The 21,096-nt window shown below is 44.1% G+C and overlaps 1 protein-coding gene across 3 annotated transcripts in view; it reads left to right on the forward strand.

The window, feature by feature from the left end:
* The first annotated feature begins 2,994 nt into the window (after nt 1-2,994).
* Nucleotides 2,995-21,096, forward strand: part of CLIP4 (CAP-Gly domain containing linker protein family member 4) — a 56,023-nt gene continuing 37,921 nt past the window's right edge. Inside the window, exons 1-5 of one of the 3 annotated variants that reach the window (XM_079791888.1) lie at nt 2,995-3,115; nt 14,067-14,214; nt 17,072-17,211; nt 17,990-18,083; nt 19,756-19,917. In XM_079791888.1, the coding sequence (XP_079648014.1) occupies nt 14,082-14,214; nt 17,072-17,211; nt 17,990-18,083; nt 19,756-19,917 (529 nt within the window). In that variant the 5' untranslated portion in view covers nt 2,995-3,115; nt 14,067-14,081. Of the gene's footprint in view, nt 3,116-4,284; nt 4,452-14,066; nt 14,215-17,071; nt 17,212-17,989; nt 18,084-19,755; nt 19,918-21,096 lie in introns of those variants that run through there. The other 2 variants (XM_079791887.1, XM_079791889.1) reach the window with 2 other exon arrangements.

The raw sequence follows: 21,096 nt of genomic DNA on the forward strand, positions 1-21,096 counted from the left end.
GTGGCTTTTCCTCACAGGACAATTGGGGCCATCCTGGTCAAGCCTCAACCTCTTTCCAGCCTGTACTGTAGGTTCTCCTCCAGCTAGACTCTTAAAAAAAAATACACACACACACACACACACACACACACACACACACACACACATATTTATTGATTTCAGAGAGGAAGGGAGAGGGAGAGAGAGATAGAAACATCAACGATGAGAGAGAATCATTGATCAGCTTGCCTCCTGCATGCCCCTTCCTGGGGCTCAAGCCTGCAACCCGGGCACATATCCTTGACTTGAATCAAACCTGGGACCCGTCAGTCCGCAGGCTGACGCTCTATCTACTAAGCCAAATTGGCTAGGGCCAGCTAGACTCTTTACTCTCCTCCATACACACGCTTAGCTTTTTTGCCTCCAAGCTTTCCTCTTGCAAAGTGTCATGGTTAATTAAGCATTTAATCCCTTGAACTAGACTGCCTGAGTTCAAATCCTGGTTCTGTTACTACGGTGTGATCTTGGGTAAGCTACCTAACTACCATGCGCCTTGATTTCTCCCACTGGAAACTGAAACTGAAATGATCTTTCTCCATCAGGAGTGAAATGACTCATGAACATGCTTAGAACAACACACATCACACCCCAAGCACTCATTAAATGCTAGCTTCTTGTTTTTATAACTGGATCTCATTATCCTTCCCACTTGGCTCAAAATGTCTCTGTCTTGATGCCTTTCCCAATTACCCCATCCTGTAAAGTGAGCTCCCTCTTGGGAAATCCCTAGTACTGACACTGCTGTTTTTTTTTTTTGTTTTTTTTTTTGCAGGTTGTTGATATTCTTTTCTCATGACCACACACTACAGTTTTTACCCAGCTGTTTAGTGAGCACTCTTTAGTCAGGCCTAGGGCTCATGACCACACCTGGAGGCAGGTATTTCTTTTATTTTTTAAAAATACCCTAGAGACAGAGAGAGAGAAAGGGAGAGTGAGGGAGGGAGGAGGGAGGGAGGAACATCAATGTGAGAGAGAAACATCAATTGGTTGCCTCCCATAAGCACCCTGACCCTGGATCGAACTTGTAACCTAGGCATGTACCCTGACTGGGAATCGAACCTGCAACCTTTTGGTGCTCCAAACCACCCAGCCAGGGGCCCAGCTGCTGTTGAACATACCCTATATACTTATTCTCCCCAATCTGTCAGCCATCTTTTGACTTTTTCTATAGTATTCTTCACTGAAGAGAAACCTTAGTTGTGATGTAGCCAAATCTCCCAGTCTTTTGCTTTAAGGTTTGTGCTTTTGCAGTCTTGTTTTATGAAGTCAGTCCCTACCCCACATTCACAAAGATATTCTCCTAGATTTCTTTTCTGCCTTTCAAATGTGGGTCTTAATTCATCTGGAGTTCACCTTTGTGTATGGCAAGATGTGGGAAATCCAACTTCATTTTTTTCTTCATAAACTAAGCCAGTTTCACCAATACAATCTTCTAAATAATTTACATTTTCTCATTAACTTATGGTTCGACCTTTACAAATATTGAGGTGCCACGGGTCTGCTTCTGAGTTCTCTGTTGTTTCACTGTTCTGTGATTGCACTGGTACCACACGTTTTTACCACCATGTGGTAGTGACATAATATCTGGGAGGGCCGGTTTTCCCTCTTGGCTCTTGCTTTTCAAAATTGGCTTAACTATTTCAAAATGTATTTTTCCTTACATATTTTATACGTTTATTGAAGTTCCTTAAACTTTGAGTTCCTGCTGGACTTTTGGTGGTTATAACAGTAAACTTAGAGTTTAAATGGGCATTTTTACAATATAAAGTCATCCTATCCATGGGATATCTTCCTTTATCCAATCTTCTTGTATGTCCTTAAGTAGAGTTTTAAAATTTTCTCCATAAAGTTCCTGGATATTATGCTTTAGAGTTTAATTGCTATGCTGAATGGTATCTTATTGCCTATTATATTTCCTGGTTGCTTACTGCTGATGTTTAAGAAACTATTGATTTTTAGAAATTGATCTTGTACTTGGCAACCTTCTTGAACTCACTTATTACTTCTAATGGTTGATTCTGTTAGATTTTCTAGGCTAATGATTTTATCATCTGCAAATGGAAATATTTTAGGGGCTCTACCTAGTGCTCAGCTTTGATATTTTGCATTTAACTGCCTCTGCTAGTTGGACTCTGATCTGGCACCCCAATTCTGACAGCTGGATGTCTCTTGTATACCCCGATTCTGGAAGCAGAATTCTTGTCTTCCCCCCTCTGAATGGTAGCCTGCTCACTGCCTCAGTCCATGTAAGAGCAGTGACACTGTCTCCTTTTGCCTATTCCCTCTAACCCTCTCGAATGGTTTGGAGGACTCTCTCTAATGGTTTGGTATCCTGGGAATTTGCCTGTGTGACCTTTACGGTGTTTGGGTGTAGCAGAAAAAGCCAGTGGCCTGGCTGGTTCTAACAGAGACTTTTATTGTCATTAAGAACAACTCAGCTAGCCACACCCTGTCATTTACTAAAAGGGACATCTCAGAGGAATAATCTAAATCAGCAATAAAAGCGAACTGTATACCTGTGGAAACTTCATCAATAGCCTCTTCTGTCACACATGCATCTTATGAGTTTCTGTGGCTCACTGGCAATAGGGAACAGCTGTAGTTACTTAAAGCCAACCAGGGGCAGACTGCCTTCCTTCTTTTCATCAGTTAAAGAGTTGGGCGGGGTCACGCAAGAACAGGGTAGAAGAGAGCAGGGAGAGCGAGGTGGAGTCCTTCCCCCTCCCCACAGTGAGAAGTAAGCCTCTGCCTCGCATTATCATCCCTGAGAGAGCAGGAAGACGCTAAACCTGCAGGGACAGAGACACTGGCAGCTGACCAGGAGCTGTGGGATGGTCATGGCATTTACATATTGTGCAAGTGCTAGGGGTTTTCGTTGACAGTATGCCCCACCCCATTCAGCAATGCGCTGTGACTCCTGCAAACCCCGGTTTTGATATTTCGAGCTGTGCTAATGGGAGCATAGGACGTAGAAAGAGGTGGCCGTTTCTCTCCTCTCCACGCGACAGGACACCCAGTCTCCTTCCTGAGCTCTAGACAAGCTGTGATGCACGCCTCAGGGTCCCTCAACGTGCGGGTGAGTGGGGCCATCACCCTGTCATATAAGGACAGACAATGCTTGTCCTCGGGACCCTGCCTAAGAGTCAGGTCCGATTTGATTTGTACGTTCCCTGGGATAGAAAGAGGAGGAGATGCGGGGAGGGGGACGTTAGCTCCCGAGGTAGGACCGACTTCTCAACAAGGCTGAGGACAGGGAAAATGGCTGCTTTCAAAGGAAGGGCGTTCTCGCAGAGACATGAAGAGGTATTCACTCAGTATCAGCCCCTGCCAGGCACCGTGCTTGGTGAACATAGAAGTCCAGGGTAGTAATCTGTATATCAGAGCCAGACAAAGGGCCTCAGAGAGAGGTGTTAGGGTGAGCACCACTGACTCGGTGTTAGAAACCTCAGTCATGGGAAGCAATGGACTTATTTTCTTCATCACGGGGACTCCTTAAGTGTCAAATAACACCTTCCCTTCCCCTGGATGATGGCGATCCAGGATGTTAGCCTGCGTGCTGTTAGTTGTCACAGTTACACCACTTTCTGTTTCTTGGGGGCGGGAGAAGGGGACCAGGAGGGGAGGGGGTGAGAAGGGCCAAAGCGGGGAAATAAACTTCTGGGATGACTACTCACTCCTGCCTCTACACTGACACCCTTGGGTGTAATTATTCAACTTTGGGCATAGCACTGACTCGGCTTTTTACAGCCAGACCTGCAAACGGGCCACTGACCGATGGACCTACTCTGGGCTGTGCGCGGGGCTAGACGCTGGGGAGCCCCAACCCGATGAGACCAGGTCCCTGCCCCAGAGAAGGTGGTAGGAGCGCTTCTAGCTCGGGAGGCAGGTCAGGTGGGGCCGGCTAAGGGCTTTCACAGAAGAGTGTGCAGCGGGCCAGGGGCTCCTTCCCTGGTCACTGCCCTGGGCCAGGCGGGGTTCCTCCAGAGCCCGCCTCGGGCTGCGGGGTCAAGGGGGTGCGGAGAGTCCCAGCGGCCCAGCTCCACGCCAGGTGAAACCAAGAAGCACCCCACAGGTTCCAACCTCCAGGCCCAACCTTCTGTCTCTGAGAGGCTGGGGGCTCAGGCTGGAGGCGCGCGAGTGCAGGCGCGCCCCCGCCCCGCCCCCCTCCCCCCGCAGCTGCGCGTGCGCGCGACCCGGGAGGCTGCACTGCGCGCGCGCGCAGAACCCGCGTGGGCCCGGCTCGGGTGCGCGCGAGGCGGCGGCAGGGGGGCCCCTGGAGGTCCGGAGCGGCGCGGCGGGAGGCTCCGCGGCTGCCACCGGAGACCCGGCCGGGCAGAGGGGCGCGCCTTTCGGCCTTTGGTCCGCGCCCCCGCGTTCCCAGCCCGCCGTCCCGAGGGGACCCGAGGAGGCAGGTGCGGCGGGAGCGCGCGGGGCTCCAGGCCGGGCGGGCGGGGCGCGGGTGCCCGTGGGGCGGTTGGCGGTTCTGGGAGGGCCGCGCGCGCGGAGGCGCGGGGGCACCCGGAGCCCGGCGGCTGCCTGCTCCCGGAGGCCTCCCTGGGGCGGCGTGGCCCACCCGTGAGGATGTGGGTGCTCGTTCCCGCTCCTCACGAAGGTTTAACTTGAGGAGGAGAGGCCGCGCCGCGTGGGGGACGGGCCGGAACCGGCGGCGGAGCTCTGGGCTCCAACCTTGACCGCCCGGCGCCCTGGGAGTGCCTCCCGCGCGCACGGGTGTGCGTGCTGGCTCGGCCCTGCTCCTGAAATGGGCCTCCTCCGCTCTCGCCTTGCTTATTAAATTGTCGGAGAAACCTTTTGCCAGTGGGAATGCAAAAACTAAACCAAATGACTTTGCTTCCAGTCTTTTGCTACCCCGAGATTCCTTAATTTTAAATCGTGGGAATTGGGAAGTTTGGAGAAACGCGCGAGAGCTGCCCTACGGAGAGGCGCGGTTCAGACGTCATCCTTGTGGATTAGATGGATGGGTTTATGATATCAGCTTTCTTTTACATTAGATGTCAGCTGGTTCATTCCCCCAGAGACGCACAGGCGATTTGGGTGTAAACTCGGAGACAGTGTTTTGATGTGTATCAGAGGATGATAGTCTCATGGGGTAATAACTTGCTCTGTGCTCCCAGCGGGAGGGTGGCTCCCGCTGTGGCGATATCTATAGGATAAAAACCGTGCCTTTGAAATGTTTCAGCCCTCTTCGGAGAAACATCCCCCGAACCTTTTAATTGTACTTCCTACGTTCACATTGACATTTGCCATATAGCAGTCGGATGCACAGTGTAAGCCGCCTAAATGGCAGATCACGTGGCGCAGGACATGCAGTGACTATGGAGGGAAAACAGAATGGAAAATGGCAGAAGTCTAGCTTTGTTCATTTTTATGCTGCAAAAACCTCCCCGGTTCTATCTTATTTTGCTAACATAAAAATGCATTTTTAAATGCTTTCGTTCGATATGGACGGACCTGGGCTGTAAGATTGGATCTTGAAATGTAATTGAATATATTTATTTCTATTTTATAGAAAATTTGGCACAGAACATATTACGTGTAGGATTTATTTCAGACGTTTCAGATTACCAGATGCAGTTCCCACCAGCAAGGCCTTTAAAAAAAATGTTTTTTTATGGTGTCTTTTATTGTTTATAACAGCTTCAATTTGGAAACATACACCAGTGTTCTTAATGTTATAGAATTAATTCTTTCCCCCTGTTTAAACCTACAAATATCTGCTTCCTTATAGGCTTTCTGTTCCCTGGTTAATGATCTGTAATTACCTATGCTGTTACCAGCTTGCTTAGTTTGTTAGTCTTTTTTTGTTGTTGTTTGTTTGTTTTAGGATCTCTGTATTGTTTTCTCACCTGGCCTTTCAGCAGCACAGTTTTCCTTCAGGGATGTTCAGGAGAACTTCCCAGGACCAGGGGAGTGTTTTCTTCTGCCACGTTCATATGGCAGCCACTGGCCACATGTGGCTTTTGAGCATGTGTATGGGGCTAGAGAAATGGAGGTACTGAGCTCTTAATTTGATTTAAATTGCCACATGTAACTAGAAGCTACCTGCTTGGGCACCACAGCTTTCGATTATGAGTCCCTCAGGAAGTCTCCCCTGCCCCCTTGACTTCAGCACTTACTACAGTTACACAGTAATTACACCTTTCTTGTAGGCTGTAATCTACATGAGGGCAAAGGCTTATCTGTTTTCTTTATCTTTGCTATGCCCTGACTGGGATTCAGTAAGAAACACTGGATAAATGTTTGCTGAAGGACTAAATCAACTTCTGGAGGGCAGGTATCTTTTGTGTTCTCTCTAGGCCTAGAGCAAACTCAGTATCAAATACTGCAAATCTCTGCTTAGTGATTAAACAGATTTCATGTAAATGGGTTGCTGAAGACGTATTTGAAATGCTTATTTTGGTTGGGCTACTTTTTTTGGAATCTCTTGAAGACTCATGAGAAAATGCTGTTTGAAGTTGGATGATTCCAACTTATGTGGACACAACTTGGGTTTCCTGTTAGTTGAGTAGCTCAGGGATGCTGCCCTTTAACCATATTCCACATAAATCCGAGGGCATCTGTAGGCTTCAGGGAGGTTCCTTCCTGAGGCCCTAACCAGCCTTCAACTACTCTGAAGAAGTTAGTGGGTCTCTCCACTCACCACCATTCTGAGTTAGGGCATGGACCAGGAATCCTTGAGAAATCATGAGATATTATAGCCATATTACAAGATGCTTTGCTCAGAGCTGATTTGGGGTGATGGGATCTACACTAATAAAAGAGAAATATGCAAATTGACCGTACCTCTGCAACACCCACCAGCCAATCAGTAGTGAGTATGCAAATTAACCAAACAAAGATGGCAGGTTAATTTGCATATGCAGGCGTGGAGTGGGCAGGTGGGGCGGGACACCTGCTATGAGGGGGAGGGCGTGGGGCGGAGGGAGCTACAGGAGTGGTGCTGCAGCCAGGAGCGAAGACTTGCAGGCTCCCGGGCGGCCGGGAGCGAAGCCAGGGGGAAGGAAGGCCTATTCTTGCACGAATCTTCGTGCAACGGGCCTCTGGTTCATATATAAATAAAAATTTGGGGAATTTGAATCTACTTAACCCTTTGCACTCACTTGCTTTTTTCTCTATTCCTTTATTCTAATGCTAACCGTGTCGAGTCACACTTGACATCCGAGTGCAAAAGGTTAATGTATCTGTTATGTACACAGTTAAATAGGGCCAACTTAAAAAAAAAATCTTAAGGTTTACTTTGTATAACCCATTATCACCAGTTAACCATAGTAGAATTTGAAATGAAAGTATGTACTCTATTCAGGTTAATATATCTCTAAGTTTGGCCAATATACCCAGGTGTCATGCCATCTAGAAATTTCTTTTGCAAAAGGATTCTAAGACTATACAAAAGTTTGTAGAGGTGTATAGATTTCTTTGGTGGGGCAGAATGTTGGGGTTTCATGAAGGAAAGGAAATAGAACTGGGGAAAAAAATGGAATGAAGACAAAATACAAAGAATGTTCACTCCTTTGGTTAGGTAATACAGCTCTCTGAGCTTGAAGTAGCTAACATGTAAAATGATGAAGTTGATTACATTGTGTTGAATGACTCATCTTTCTGCCTTGAATCTAGGACTTAAATATTTATTAAGTATGTGAAGGCCACTAAGCTAACTCCTGTGGCAAGTGATCCTACATAATAAAAAGGCAATATGCAAATTGCATCACTCCGCTACGCCCACGATTGGGCCGGCTGGAGGCGCGGGGGGCGGGATTCAGGGTGGCCGATTGGCTGGCGGTAGGAGCGGGGGGCGGGGACTCACGAGTCCCCGACTCCCGCTCCTCCCACCGGCCGTTAGGCCAACGCTGCGGAAGGACCCATGGGGCCGGCGGAAGACGCTGGTGGTGGCCGATTGCGTGGCTGCTGGCAGCAGTTTTCCGCCAGCAGCAGTTTTCCTCTGGCCACCCGCCGATTGGAGCGCCTCCCGATCGATCGGAGTTCCTCTCGGGGTAGCCGATCGTGCTGGCGGGAGGCGCTCCGATCGGCGGGTGGCCAGAGGAAAACTGCTGCTGGCGGAAAACTGCTGCCGGCAGCCAGGTGAAAGTCTATTGCACGAAACTTCGTGCAACGGGTTTCTAGTAGTTATATAAGACACAGTTCTTTTAAGAATCTGACCAGTCTGCAAGGAAATGAAAGGTGCTTTGGGGATCACTTCTAGAAACCATTTTTGAGTGGAAAACCCACTCTGAAAGGGAAATTTGAAAGGTGGCTCCTCTGAACCAACTCAGAATGGTAACCACTTATTCATTCTGCTGAAGAATTACGAGTCTCAAAAAACATGCCTGCGTCTCCAGATGTGATTGTAGTCAGGTTAGTCTTCCTAGAACACAGCTTGAACAGTAGGACAGTCTCTTTTGAAATAATCAGTGGTTTCCCAGTGCTCATGGAATGAAAAGGTTTCGTCTTTGATCAGGTATTTAAAGTACTGAGTATAGCCCTAAAAAACCATTACAGCCTTACCTCTCACTGTTTTCCGGGATGTAGCGCACATTCCAGCCTACTGTTCCTCTAAGTGCTCCCCTTTTACATTTCTGCCCCAAATCTCTGCCTGCTCATCTTTCAAGACCTATACCCTAGGTCAGTGATGGCGAACCTATGACACGCGTGTCAGCACTGACACGCGTAGCCATTTCTGATGACACGCGGCCGCATGCCGAGGATGAAACATTTGCTGCTCCTGAGGATGAAACTTTTGCGACTAGAGTCTTGGAGTTAGTTTTTTCCTCAAAGTGACACACTACCTGAGTTATGCTCAGTTTTTTGGCGAAGTTTGACACACCAAGCTCAAAAGGTTGCCCATCACTGCCCTAGGTGATACTTCCTTTCCCACACCATTTCTCATTCTCAGGAGCTGCCATAGGGCATGTTCCAGGTATTTATGTTATGGAACAAATCCCCTCTGTTTCATCACTATAGTAATTAGTGCTATTTTATTCACCCTAGTAGACTGTAAGCCTAGGACCATCTGTTACTCATTTTTTTTTTTTTTTTCTGAAACATCTAGATCAATGTAGTGCCTTGTAGGCAGTGGTTACATGTTTAATGTGTTTAACAAACTGTGCTAAAGGTAGTTTCATTCTCTGCATGGAATAGTTTCTCTGAAGTTATTGTCAAACACTTAGAGGCCAACAGGTAGAAATGCTGAGTTACTTCTACACTGAGAAGCTACAGTGTTGAAGGAGGGTCGTCTCTGTGGCGTGTGTTACTTTTTAGAATGGATAGTATTTAAGGGAGATCACCATGCCATGTGACACCAATTCCTTGTTATATTCCTACTAGAGGCCCAGTGCATGAGATTCATGCACTTGGCGGGGGGTGGGGGGGGAGGTCCCTCAGTCCAGGGGGGTCTCGCAGTCCGGGAGCCCTTGGGGGATGTCTGACTGTAAGCCACGGGGAGCTGGCCTAAGCCGGCTGTGGGACATCCTTAGCATTGCCACGGAGGCAGGAGAGGCTCTCGCCACCACCATGAGCCCGGCTTCTGGCTGAGCAGCGCTCCCCCTGTGAGAGCACACTGACCACCAGCGGGCAGCTCTTTGTTGAGCATCTGCCCCCTGGTGGTCAGTGCACATCATAGTGACCGGTTGTTCTGCCAATCAGTCAATTTGCATACTAGCCTTTTATATTATATAGGATTATTAAGCGAGGTTAATGCCAAAATGATTCAAAGTATTGGGTGGCAAGTCATTCTAGCATCCATGAGAACTTGAATACCGTTAACATAGTAACACTGAATTAGGTTATTTAATATGTGATAATCTCTATGTCCATATAAACATACACCGTATGAGAAAAAAGAAAGCATCTTACTCTTTACCAGTTCCTGCTAGTATTTAGAAAACGTGTGAGTCAAGTTGGGAAGGAACCAGTTATCTCGGAGAGGTGATGTTTCATTAGACAAGGGTGGTGATGGTAAAGATGATTAAGTTAGATGGCAGGTTGGTTAACCAAGTGTAGTAGAGAACATTGAGTAATAATATCAAGGCATAATCTGCTAGAGGACACGATCAATTAGCTATTTTCACTTATTCTATTCTTTCTACTGAAATAAAATCATTTTCATTTGGCTTTGTAATATGGTTTTCTATTTATATTTAAAAAGTATATAGACAGTCATAATATTTCATATTTGAAGATTTGATGCAAAAGAAATTGGAAGGTTTTTGGCTTCATAGTTCAGTTTCACTAGTATTTTCTCTTCTTTCTCCATCATTTCTGATGGGTTGGCTTGGTGCAACACCAGTCCAATTTATAGCAAATTTGTTCAAACCACTCATGTTGTCTGGGGAAAAGGTAATATCAGGGATATGGTTTAAAAGGCATGGCCTTCCGGAAAACCCGTCAGAGCCCTCGAACACCCAGCCTTTGATCTGCCAGCCGAGCGTGAGGAAGACAGAGCGGGAGCCCCCTTAGCGCCCTGACGCCTCTGTCCCGACGCTGAACCAATGGGCCATTTGTGTCGAACAACACAGAGGTGTATCCAATTACTTCACCGCCAGCCTCGGGAAACATGGAGTGCTTCATCTCCAGAAACAGTAATTCTACAAAACCCTCTGGAGAAGGGGTTTGGTTGGCAGGAAACAGAGAGCCAGTTGGAAGCAGTTTGATGGAGCCAGACAGCCATGGGTGGGCGGATGGGCAGTCCTTTAGCCCTATGTGACCCGGGCGCTGTGTGCCTGCCTCTTCACCCTCCCAGGTACCGAAACCCCACGAGCTGGAATCTGGATGGATCTAGGGGTCCAAGGTGACCCCCAGAGGGGCTGCCTCCTGAATGGTGCTGGGGAGATGGGGAGAAAGAAACCCTTCCCAGGGGCCACCTGGGTCTCTCCTCAGCTCTTTAAAAAAAAAGTATATATTTTTATTGATTTCAGAGAGGAAGGGAGGAAGAGAGAGAGAGAGAGAGAGAGAGAGAGAGAGAGAGAGAGAGAGAGAGAGACATCAATGATGAAGAGAATCATGGATCAGCTGCACAATCTGTGGGATCTAGCCCACAACCCAGGCGTGTGTAATGTTAACGGAAAAAAAACCATTGAAACCTGTAAAGAATTTTAGTGAGTTTATTTGGGCCAAACTGTCGACCTCAATGAATTGAGATAAAGCTCCGAAGAATGGCGGGTTACATTTGTATTTATACATTGCAATCAAAGGAGGGACATAGGTGGGTTACATGAAATTCATTGGTGACGGATTAAGGAGGTGGGATAAAGCAAAGGGGAGGAAACCCTTGGGATTGGATAAAAAGTAAAATGATGGACACACACTTAGGTGGGTGCCGGAACAATTAACATGATAATGAAGGAATTTGAGGCATCTGTCCTGGAGCCCACCACATTTGGTTGTGCCCCAGGGGCTCCAGCAAAAGAAGGAAGTTACAAGTTACCCAGACATCTCACAGATATGTTATCTTAGAGGCAAAAAAGGCAAATGGGCTCAGGAAAGATCTAAGTTGATCTTTGTCAGGGAAAATATCAGCCTAGGAATGACTGCCCACTATAACCTGTTTGTAGTTAAATATTTAATTTTCAGACCATCTTTTGTGGTTATTTTAGGTCTCTGAGTTTTCAAGACTGCCACACAGGCCTCCCCTGAGGTTAGCATGTGGCTCCTTTCGTCCACAGTTCTGACCGGGAATTGAACCGTGACCTCCTGGTTCATAGGTCAAACTCAGCCACTGAGCCACAGGGGCCTGGCGACCTCCCTCATCTTTCAATGAACAGCTTAAAACCCTGGGGCCAAAGCAAAGACCAAAAGGAAAGGAAGGCAGGGAGGGAAGGTAGGAGGGAGGGAAGCCTGACACCCCAAAATAATGGTACTTTCTTGTGCTCATATTCTAGATGCCAAAACTGAGGCTCAGAGAGGGGGAGCAGAGGACCCTAGCCTCGGGCCACCTCCCCCTCAACTAAGCCCAGCTCCCAGGTGGCTCCCCCAGCTGCCGCCTGGTTGCCATGGTGTTGGAGGAGGAGAGAAGGAGGAGGTGATTTCTGAGAAGCAATACAAAAATACTAGTACATACCAGCTGGCTCTCCTTCCTCACTCCCTCCAGCTTCAAAGCCTGCTTTTGTGCAGCTGGGCCAGGGCTCTTCCTGGCCAGGCAGCCGGGAGCAAAGAAGGTCGAGGAGGCAGATGGTCCAGGTAGTGGGTTCTGGGACCCCCACTCACCCAGCAGATTTCCTGGACCTGGGCTCCATCGCCCTCCCACAGTTCCCAGACCAGGCGGGCTGTTTCCTGCCTCCCTGCCTTCGCACCTGCAGTTCCCGCCACCTGGAATGCCCTTCCTCAGCCTTCAGGTCCCAGCTCAGCTTTAACTCCACTGGAGAACCTTCCCCGAGTCACTTGGGGCTCCCCCTGCATCCTGCACCCACCCTAGTCACAGCTGTTTTCTTGATGAAGCTCTTAGGGGGCTGTGAGGTCTTGGGGATGCTAGCTTTGCCTTTGTACCCCAGCCCCTGGCACAGACAGGTGCACAGTAAATCCGGGAGGAAGGGAAGGAGGAAGGGAGGGGAGGGAGCAAAGAAACACCTCTCATAGGACTGGAGAGGATCCGGACCGTGAGCACCTGGCACAGGGCTGGGCACAGAGCAAAGCCCACTCCCTGCCACCTCCATTTGAGCCTGGGCTCCAGCACCTTCTGCCTCATCCGATTTGGACCGGCTCGGGGGCAGTCTCCATACCCGCAGGCCTGTGTCTGTTGCCCATTTGGATGGAAGGTAACTACTCCAGGATACAGACGTGCACTTGGCTTCATAAAGAGCTAGTGTGTTTGGGAGAAAGGCCTCCATTCTCAGAAATCCCGGACTGTGCAAACTTGCAAGGGCCTAAAGGCTGACCTTGAGCAGGGGTTTTCAAACGGGTTTCACACTGAATACTTTCTGCAAACAAAGCCTTACCTAAGGCCATTATATAAAACAGATGGAAACTAAGCTGCTTGGGGCGAAGTGGTGTGTGTTGAAGGGTGTTGAAGGTGCCTGTTGGAGTTCCCTTTCCCCGTAGCTATGGGTCCTGGGGAGATGGGCGTTGGGGTTGGTCCTGGTGGTGGGATGGGGCGGCCAGGAGAGAGGGAGAGCCCTGGGGAGAGTGCAGTGGCTGATAGTTACTAACTGGTACAGAAGGGCTTCCATATTTTCAGAACTGCGTGTTCATGCCCGTGTGGCTGGGCCAACGAACTCATCTTTCACAGCAAGAAGTCAGTCTATACACATAAAAATGAAAATACATCCTTGGGAAAAATCATAATGACTTCAGCCTTTAATGTTCTCACAGTTTCCTTTTTTTAATCTTGCAGGGATGTTTTAGGGGAAGTATCTCTTCTCTAGAGGAAATACTTATGAATTCAGCAATCCCATCAACTTCTCTTTCTTTTGTGAAATTCAAGTAAAATTAAATTTAAAATTGTATCAAAAAAAAAAAAAAAAAAGGCGTGGCCTTCCATCTCCTGCTAGGATGGAATGAACAGATCCTATCATTGTTAAGAAGTGGGCTCTTAGATTTGTATGAGAGATGTGATTAACATTCACTAAAATTTTCTGGGATGTCAGGAAATAATGAGAATATCCTAAACTGGATTGTGTTCCTGTGATGAGCATGTGGCAAGAGCTATTGGGTGTCAGATTCCATGAGAAGTTAGAGGTCCATTGACCAGGGATAATATCTGTAAGTAAAGAAAACATCACCCATTTAGGTTAGCTCAACATTTAAAAAAATGTTTTCACCTATAATTGGGAAATAATATGACTCTTGAGCTTTGTCTAGAAAGATAATATGTGCTGCTGACTCAATAAGCGATATGTTTGCTAAAAGGAAGTCCCCCCCCCCCCCCCGCTTCCTTTCTAAAAGCGATTCTTGAAGGTTGAAGTGGAAAGTGTCAGTAAGGTCAGTAAGTTAGATATTAAAATAATACAGGCTGTTTATGGTGAAGGCAGTCACTCTTAAGTGGCATTCAAAAGTGATGTGCTTTCTCCCTCTCATTACAGGTGGCTTTCTAAAAGATGACCATAGAGGACCTCCCAGAGTTCCCATTAGAAGGAGAGTCTTTGATCGGAAGATACCCATTTTTGTTTTCAGGTTCAGAAACACCCGTGACCTTCTCCATTTCTGCAGCACCAATGCCTTCCGACTGTGGTATGTGAAGTAGCTGATTTTATTGTCTATGAACTGGTAACTTCCATCTTATGTCTGTTTTATGCTCATAATTTTTCCTAAAACAATTTACTATGGTTTTTATAAAATTGCTAAAGTTTTCCTTTTTCAAAAATACAATTGCTTTTTCTGCCACTTAAACGAAACATTTCATTTCTGCTATCAGCATTTTTACTAGGTAAGAGTTCATTTTATGCACCATGATGGATTTAGAGGAACTTATTTTCAGGATGCAGTGGTGCTTAGACATCTAGCATTCTTCTGCTATTCATGTATTTATTTAGGTTAAATATACTGGCTTGTTTACAAAGCCATATACTGAGAAAAATGACACAAAAGCACTGTCAACTAGCGATCTCTAGGGGCCCTGTGGTCTTTGAAATGCTAGAATTCTAATTAATACAGGAAATGCTAACTCCTGAAAGGTTCCAAACTCAGGTGACAATGTAACAACAAGTTTTAGTAAGCCCAATTTGTACCCTGTCTCAATCATCATTGTAATTATCAATATATCTATATATATAAAAGCCTAGGCTACTGTTACGACTGGATGACCGACTGGTAGCTATGGCACTGACCACCAGGGGGCAGATGCTCAGTGCAGGAGCTGCCCCCTGGTGGTCAGTGCGCTCCCATAGCCAACCTCCTGCGACCAGCCAACCTCCCATGGTCCCTCCCTCTGGCTGGCCGACCCTAATCAGCCCCTGTCAGGACTGGGTGAGATGGCCCTGATGGGCCCTGATTGCTGGCCAGGCCGAGAGACCCTACCCATGCACTAATTTGTGCACTAGGCCTCTAGTACACAAATAAAATAGAGCAAAACTTAAAAAAATCAGGGAGGGTGAGACCTTTCCATGGAATGATATTGGTTCTTATTTAAATTGGTTCATTTAAATCTCCTTGGTAAAATATAAATTTAAAATTGTTTTTTATCTATTTAGATACATTTTTATCTATTTAGATAAATTTTCCCCAAGTTTTATCTATTTAGATAAATTTTCCCCAAGACCCTATTTTATCAGCTAGTTGGTAAAAGAACACCAGAGATAAATTTGATAGATTTGTTACATTTCTGATTTGGAGTTTTTCAAGTAAAATATTGGGTCACCATTTCAAATCATCTTTGAAGGTAGAGATAATACAATTTTTAAATATTAGTAGATATAAAAAATTATTGGATTGGGAATTTGTCCTTTTAGTCATATCCATTCTAATAACTATTCATTTCTAAGTATCCTATTTTTATGTGTTCAGATTCTACAGTGGATTACCTTGAAATCATCAAAAGTATTACACAAAAACTGTGCCTAGATCCTGGGAATTATTTGCAGCTTTTACACAAATTGACTGGGTTTATTGTCAGATATAGCAAAATTAGTTATATGGGAAAAGCATTGAACTAAAGCACTTTGTTCCTTGCTTATGACACTTAGCTAATTCTACCTTGAGTCATAATTGTCTTATTTCCTTTCCTAGACTATGTAAGTCTTTGCGATAGAGCAGGAATCATGTTTTGTTTTTATTTATCTCAGTAGGGCTAATATAGTAATTGATTGATTAGTTGCTCAGTTTGTGTTGAATAAATACATTGAATGAAAGGTGACAATAGATATTGACCCTTTCGTATAACTGAAATTAAACATTGCCTATATTATTAGAATTATAGATTCTTAGAATCTGAATGGACCTATAGTTGAACTTTCCCTACTCACTTTCCAGCATAGAAATTCTATTTTCAGAAGCTCTGACAGACATCCATTTGCCCACTTAGCTATCTTTAACAGTGGGAAATTGACTCTTGGCATATTACTTATTTTCTCTATCCCCTTGTTTATTTTTTGATCAAATGAGAATAATAACACCTATCTCATATGTTGTTATGAGGATGAAATAAGGTAATTTACATAAAGTGTACAGGGTGGGGCAAATGCAGGTTTATAGTTGTTTGTATGGAAAAATCTATATATATAAAGGCCTAAGCAACCTCACAAATTTATTGGCATGTTTGTTACTTTTATTGTTATTGTGTATTGTTTTTTTCATTGTATTTCATTTAAAAAAATAGGAAATCATTTACAAATGCAAGAACAGTGATAGCAAAAATGTATATCACACATGTCCACCATCAGAATGAACAAATATTAGCATTTTGTTGTATTTCCTTTAGCTCTTGTTTTCTTATTAAAAGAAATAAAACTTTAAAGATAAATCCCCTCCATTTTCCTTTCTGAGCCAATTCCCGTTGCTCCCCAGTGGTAACAACTATCATATATATTGTGTGTGAGTATTACAAATCTTATTATTATACTTTTATTACAAATATGTGCATATAAACAATATGCATTTTTGTTTTGTATGTTTATAATTTTATGTAAATGATTGATATTATTCTGCAACTTAATTTATTGATCAATGTTTTTTGAGACCTATTTTTATAAATTCATGGCTTAGATGTCTAATTCATTTGTTTAGTTGTGAACTTACTCTTCATGACACATTTATATTTTTAGAGGTGAAAATATTGATCAGACTTGACAAATTTTATCTGCCTTAGAAATAATTTTTGGAAAGTTTGGGGTTTGAGATCAGGGTTATGTTTTTGTTTCATCTATAATAAATTATGGGATGGTAAATCGAAATCTCATTCTCACAACAACTCAAGAATGCCTCATAATTTTTGACAATTTTGATTTTGTTTTTGAGAATTGCTTAAGGTAAAAATTTACTTTTTCTAACATCTAAAAATATTGGTATCATTTAAACTCTGGTCTTATTGTTAGTATTTTCAGGATATTTATTTGTAACTTTTAATAAATTTAATTTACACCTTTTATTTCAGAGTTCTCTTTCTTTGATCCGAATGATACATCATGCCAGGAGATTCTCTTTGATCCCAAAACTTCTGTATCAGAATTATTTGCCATTTTAAGACAGTGGGTTCCTCAGGTCCAGCAGAACATTGACATTATTGGGAATGAGGTAAGAAATTATCACATTTTAAGCTTTACGTTGTTAGGATTGTTAATCACATAGACTTTCCCCCGAATCTAAATGGAAAGATGGTGATAAAGAGAAGACCTTTTAAAGAGTCTGGTGTTTGTTCTTTGTATTTCCAGGTTTTTACTATAGTTAAATAGTTAGTACTATAAATTCTTTCCATTATTCCCTCAGGCTCCTCACTCTCTTATGTATGGGATTCTGACATTGTAGACTGTTCACAGGAGCAGGCATTTTTGGTACTTTCTTTCTTGTACAAATTAATTTTGTAAACTTAAATTCTTTCATGAGGGTATTTGATTACCATCATGTTTTATCTATACTTTTGAGTAGTTTGTTAAAGATCTAGGCTTAAATATAATTTAAAAATATTTTTTGAAGGCGGGATGAAAGAATAACTGGTTTCCTTGACCAGCATATTATCATATTGTAGGAAGAGAGAGCTCATATTCTTTTCAAATACCCTTATACCCATGAGAAATAGAATTTTGCTTACTCTTTGAGAGGTTAAGGGACATATTTGGAGTGCTAGATTACCTTGTAATACTCTTCATAAATTTCCTTCAGTCCGTTGGCAAGTTCAGTTTTCATTCTTGTTGGGTGCAGACGTAAGATCTCTCCTCAAGAGAAGCCAGTTCTGTCTATACATGTTGTTGGGAACTAGGCCAGAAAAGGCAGGCTCCCTTGTTGCCCAGCATTGGTTCGAAGTCAGTCGGCACTTCAGTAGTCGTTGTCATCACCTCTTCCTGGGTTTCCTCAGATTCTAAAGAGAGGCTGCAATGTGAATGACAGAGATGGACTGACAGATATGACTCTTCTACATTATACTTGCAAGTCTGGAGCTCATGGTATTGGTAAGTGTGTGGTAAACCTATTAATTGCTTAGAACATCTGTATTGGTGCCTGTACAACCATAGTCTCCGGGAGAGCACCTGGCTCTGATGATAGCATTCCCTGAACAGGTGAGGATTCAGTTAGGCCCTTCCAGAAACTTACTGCCTTTTCTTCCTTTTCCCAAGGTGGTCTTAATAGCCTCCTGGCACCTCCCAGCCTTTCTGGATTCAAGCTCAGTTTTCTAGGCAACCCAACCCCTGAGACCCCAGTCTTCAGGCCTGTCTTGTGTCGGTTCCTACATACATAACATGTGCTCATGTTTTCCAAATTGGTGTTTTCCCATTGTATAAACTTGCCTCTGTTATTTAACTGTTGTGACCATCTCCCTGTGTTTCCATAGTCTGATATAGTGCTTCTTAAGCTATCGATGGTGAAGGATTCTTTTTTTTTTTTTTGCTATCTATCACGGACTTATACTTTTATAAAATAAAATAATAGAAAAATGAAATCCTATCTAATAAAAGAGCAATATGCAAATTGACCATCACTCCAACACACAAGATGACTGCCCTCATGTGGACACAAGATGGCTGCCACAAGATGGCCAGCAGGGAGGGCAGTTGGGAGGAACCAGGCCTGCAAGGGAGGGCAGTTGGGGGCGACCAAGCCTGCAGGGGAGGGCAGTTAGGGGTGACCAGGCCGGCAGAGGAGGGAAACTGGGGGTGACCGGGCCTGCAGGGAAGGGCAGATGGGGGGGACCCAGGCCTGCAGGGGAGAGCAGTTGGGGGGACCAGGCCTGCAGGGGAGGGCAGTTGCGGGGGACTAGGCCTGCAAGGGAGGGCAGTTAGGGGTGACCAAGCCTTCAGGGGAGGGTAGTGAAGGGTGACCAGGCCTGCAGTGGAGGGCAGTTAGGGGCAATCACGCTGGCAGGGGAGCAGTTAGGCATCAATCAGGCTGGCAGGGGAGTGGTTAAGGGGTGATCAGGCTGGCAGGCAGACGCAGTTAGGGTCAATCAGGAAAGCAGGCAGGCGAGCAGTTGGGAGCCAGCAGTCCTGGATTGTGAGAGGGATGTCCGACTGGATTGGGCCTAACCAGGCAGTTGGACATCCTTTGAGGGGTCCCAGATTGGAGAGGGTGCAGGCTGGGCTGAGGGGCACACCCCCCTGTGCACGAATTTTGTGCACTGGGCCTCTAGTAAAGATATAAAATACAAGCCCAAATATTTTTCAAAAGACATAAAATGATATTTCAATTAATATACTCATAAGAAATGATTACATAGGAAAAAAGAAAAGGGTTATAAAAAGTACAAACAAATTATATTTTGGGACTGGCAGTAGTCCATGCAGTCCACTCTGAGTAACACTGGTCCTGTGTGTTGTTTTTACTGGCTGTATAATATTCCATTCTATGGATGTCTCATAATTTATTTAACCGATTTCTTATTATTATACTTTTAGGTTGTTTCAGAATTTTATTCATAATAAAAAGTGCTGTGATGAACATCTTTATAGCTTAGTGTTATCCATATTTCTGAGTGTTTGCTTATTTTCTTAGACTAAATTCCTTTGAGGTATAAGTGTATATGCAGTATATACTATTTGCTTTGGCTTTTTAAATGATGTAGTGGTTAGCCATCCATTGGAACTTAAATTTGTACTGAAGAAAAATAATTTAGAAAACCTTCCTTAGGTGATGTTGATACAGCTGTAAAATTTGCAACTCAACTTATTGATCTGGGAGCAGACGTTAGTTTGCGGAGTCGCTGGACAAATATGAATGCTTTGCATTATGCTGCTTATTTTGATGTCCCTGAGCTTGTAAGAGTGATTTTGAAGACATCCAAACCAAAAGGCAAGTACTATAAGATCGCCATTAGATGTTACTAATTGAACAATTTATTAGTGGCCTGAAAATGATAATTCAAAGTGTTTTTTCCTTCTAATCCATCTTGTTCCATATGACCTCCCATCTCATTTTTTTCAAGAATAGTTTTAAACTTTCTATAGTGAAGATTAGTTACTATTCTTTCACAAAAAGGCTCAGTACAAAGAGATACAAAATAAAAAGTGTTCTCCAGGTTTTTATCTCTCTGTGAATTTCCCAGGATAACATGGATTTTATAAAGTGTAATTGAATCTTTGTGCTATGTAATTCTTTTGTCCTATTTGAGTAGCCAGAAATAGAGCAATAAAACCTTCAGAGCTAAGCATTGAAATCATAAAGAGTATTTATTTTAGGTGGTATTCAGTTCTGAAATGGTGTGAGTCTATGAAACGATAACTTTTTATCTGGCCTTTTTTTGTCTTCCTGTCTTGATATCTTGAACTTGAACATGAGAATGTCTAAATTGCAGTCCTAGTGTTTGAGTTTTCCTCAGGTGGTCTCAGGGGTCAGTTTTCTTTTGAGGGAATTAGGAGAACAAGTGCAGTACTTAAAGGCAGTGTTTCCCCACTTTTAGAGGACTTGATTTAGAGATTCAGTAAATAAATTTCCCCGAATGTTGGTTTCTAACCTCTGCTTTGTATAAGTGTCCACTTTCTCTTTAACTTACACCTGTTTGCCTTTTGAATAATGTTAGGAGGAATACCTCTCTTGACAGTACAGTGTCTTTAATAACGCAGGAGAGTTTGTCTTGAGCACATCCTGCTGGTTTTAGTTGCAGGTGAGGCGTGTGGGCTGGGGTGATTAGACGAAGGTAGCATTAGCAGAACCAGAGGTATAGTAAACCCTTGTTGTAGAAAACATTCAAAATAGGATTCCCAAATCTGAAGGATTTCTTGTTTCTAAGTATAGGATCATGATAATTTATTGAAAGTTATTAAAATGTCCTTAGAATTGCAAGATTTTATTTCTTATTCTGAAGTCCAAATTCATTTGTTGAATAAAGTATTATGAAAGAGTACAATATGTAGACATTTATATTTTTAATTAGTTTTTAACTTCTTCCTGGTGTGAAAATTCTGCTTTTTTTTCTTTCTTTTTTTTTGGTGAAGGGTCAGATAGTAAATATTTTAGGCTTTTTATTGTCTC

The sequence above is a fragment of the Cnephaeus nilssonii genome, assembly GCF_951640355.1.
Source record: "Cnephaeus nilssonii genome assembly, chromosome: 15".
Classification (NCBI taxonomy): domain Eukaryota; kingdom Metazoa; phylum Chordata; class Mammalia; order Chiroptera; family Vespertilionidae; genus Cnephaeus; species Cnephaeus nilssonii.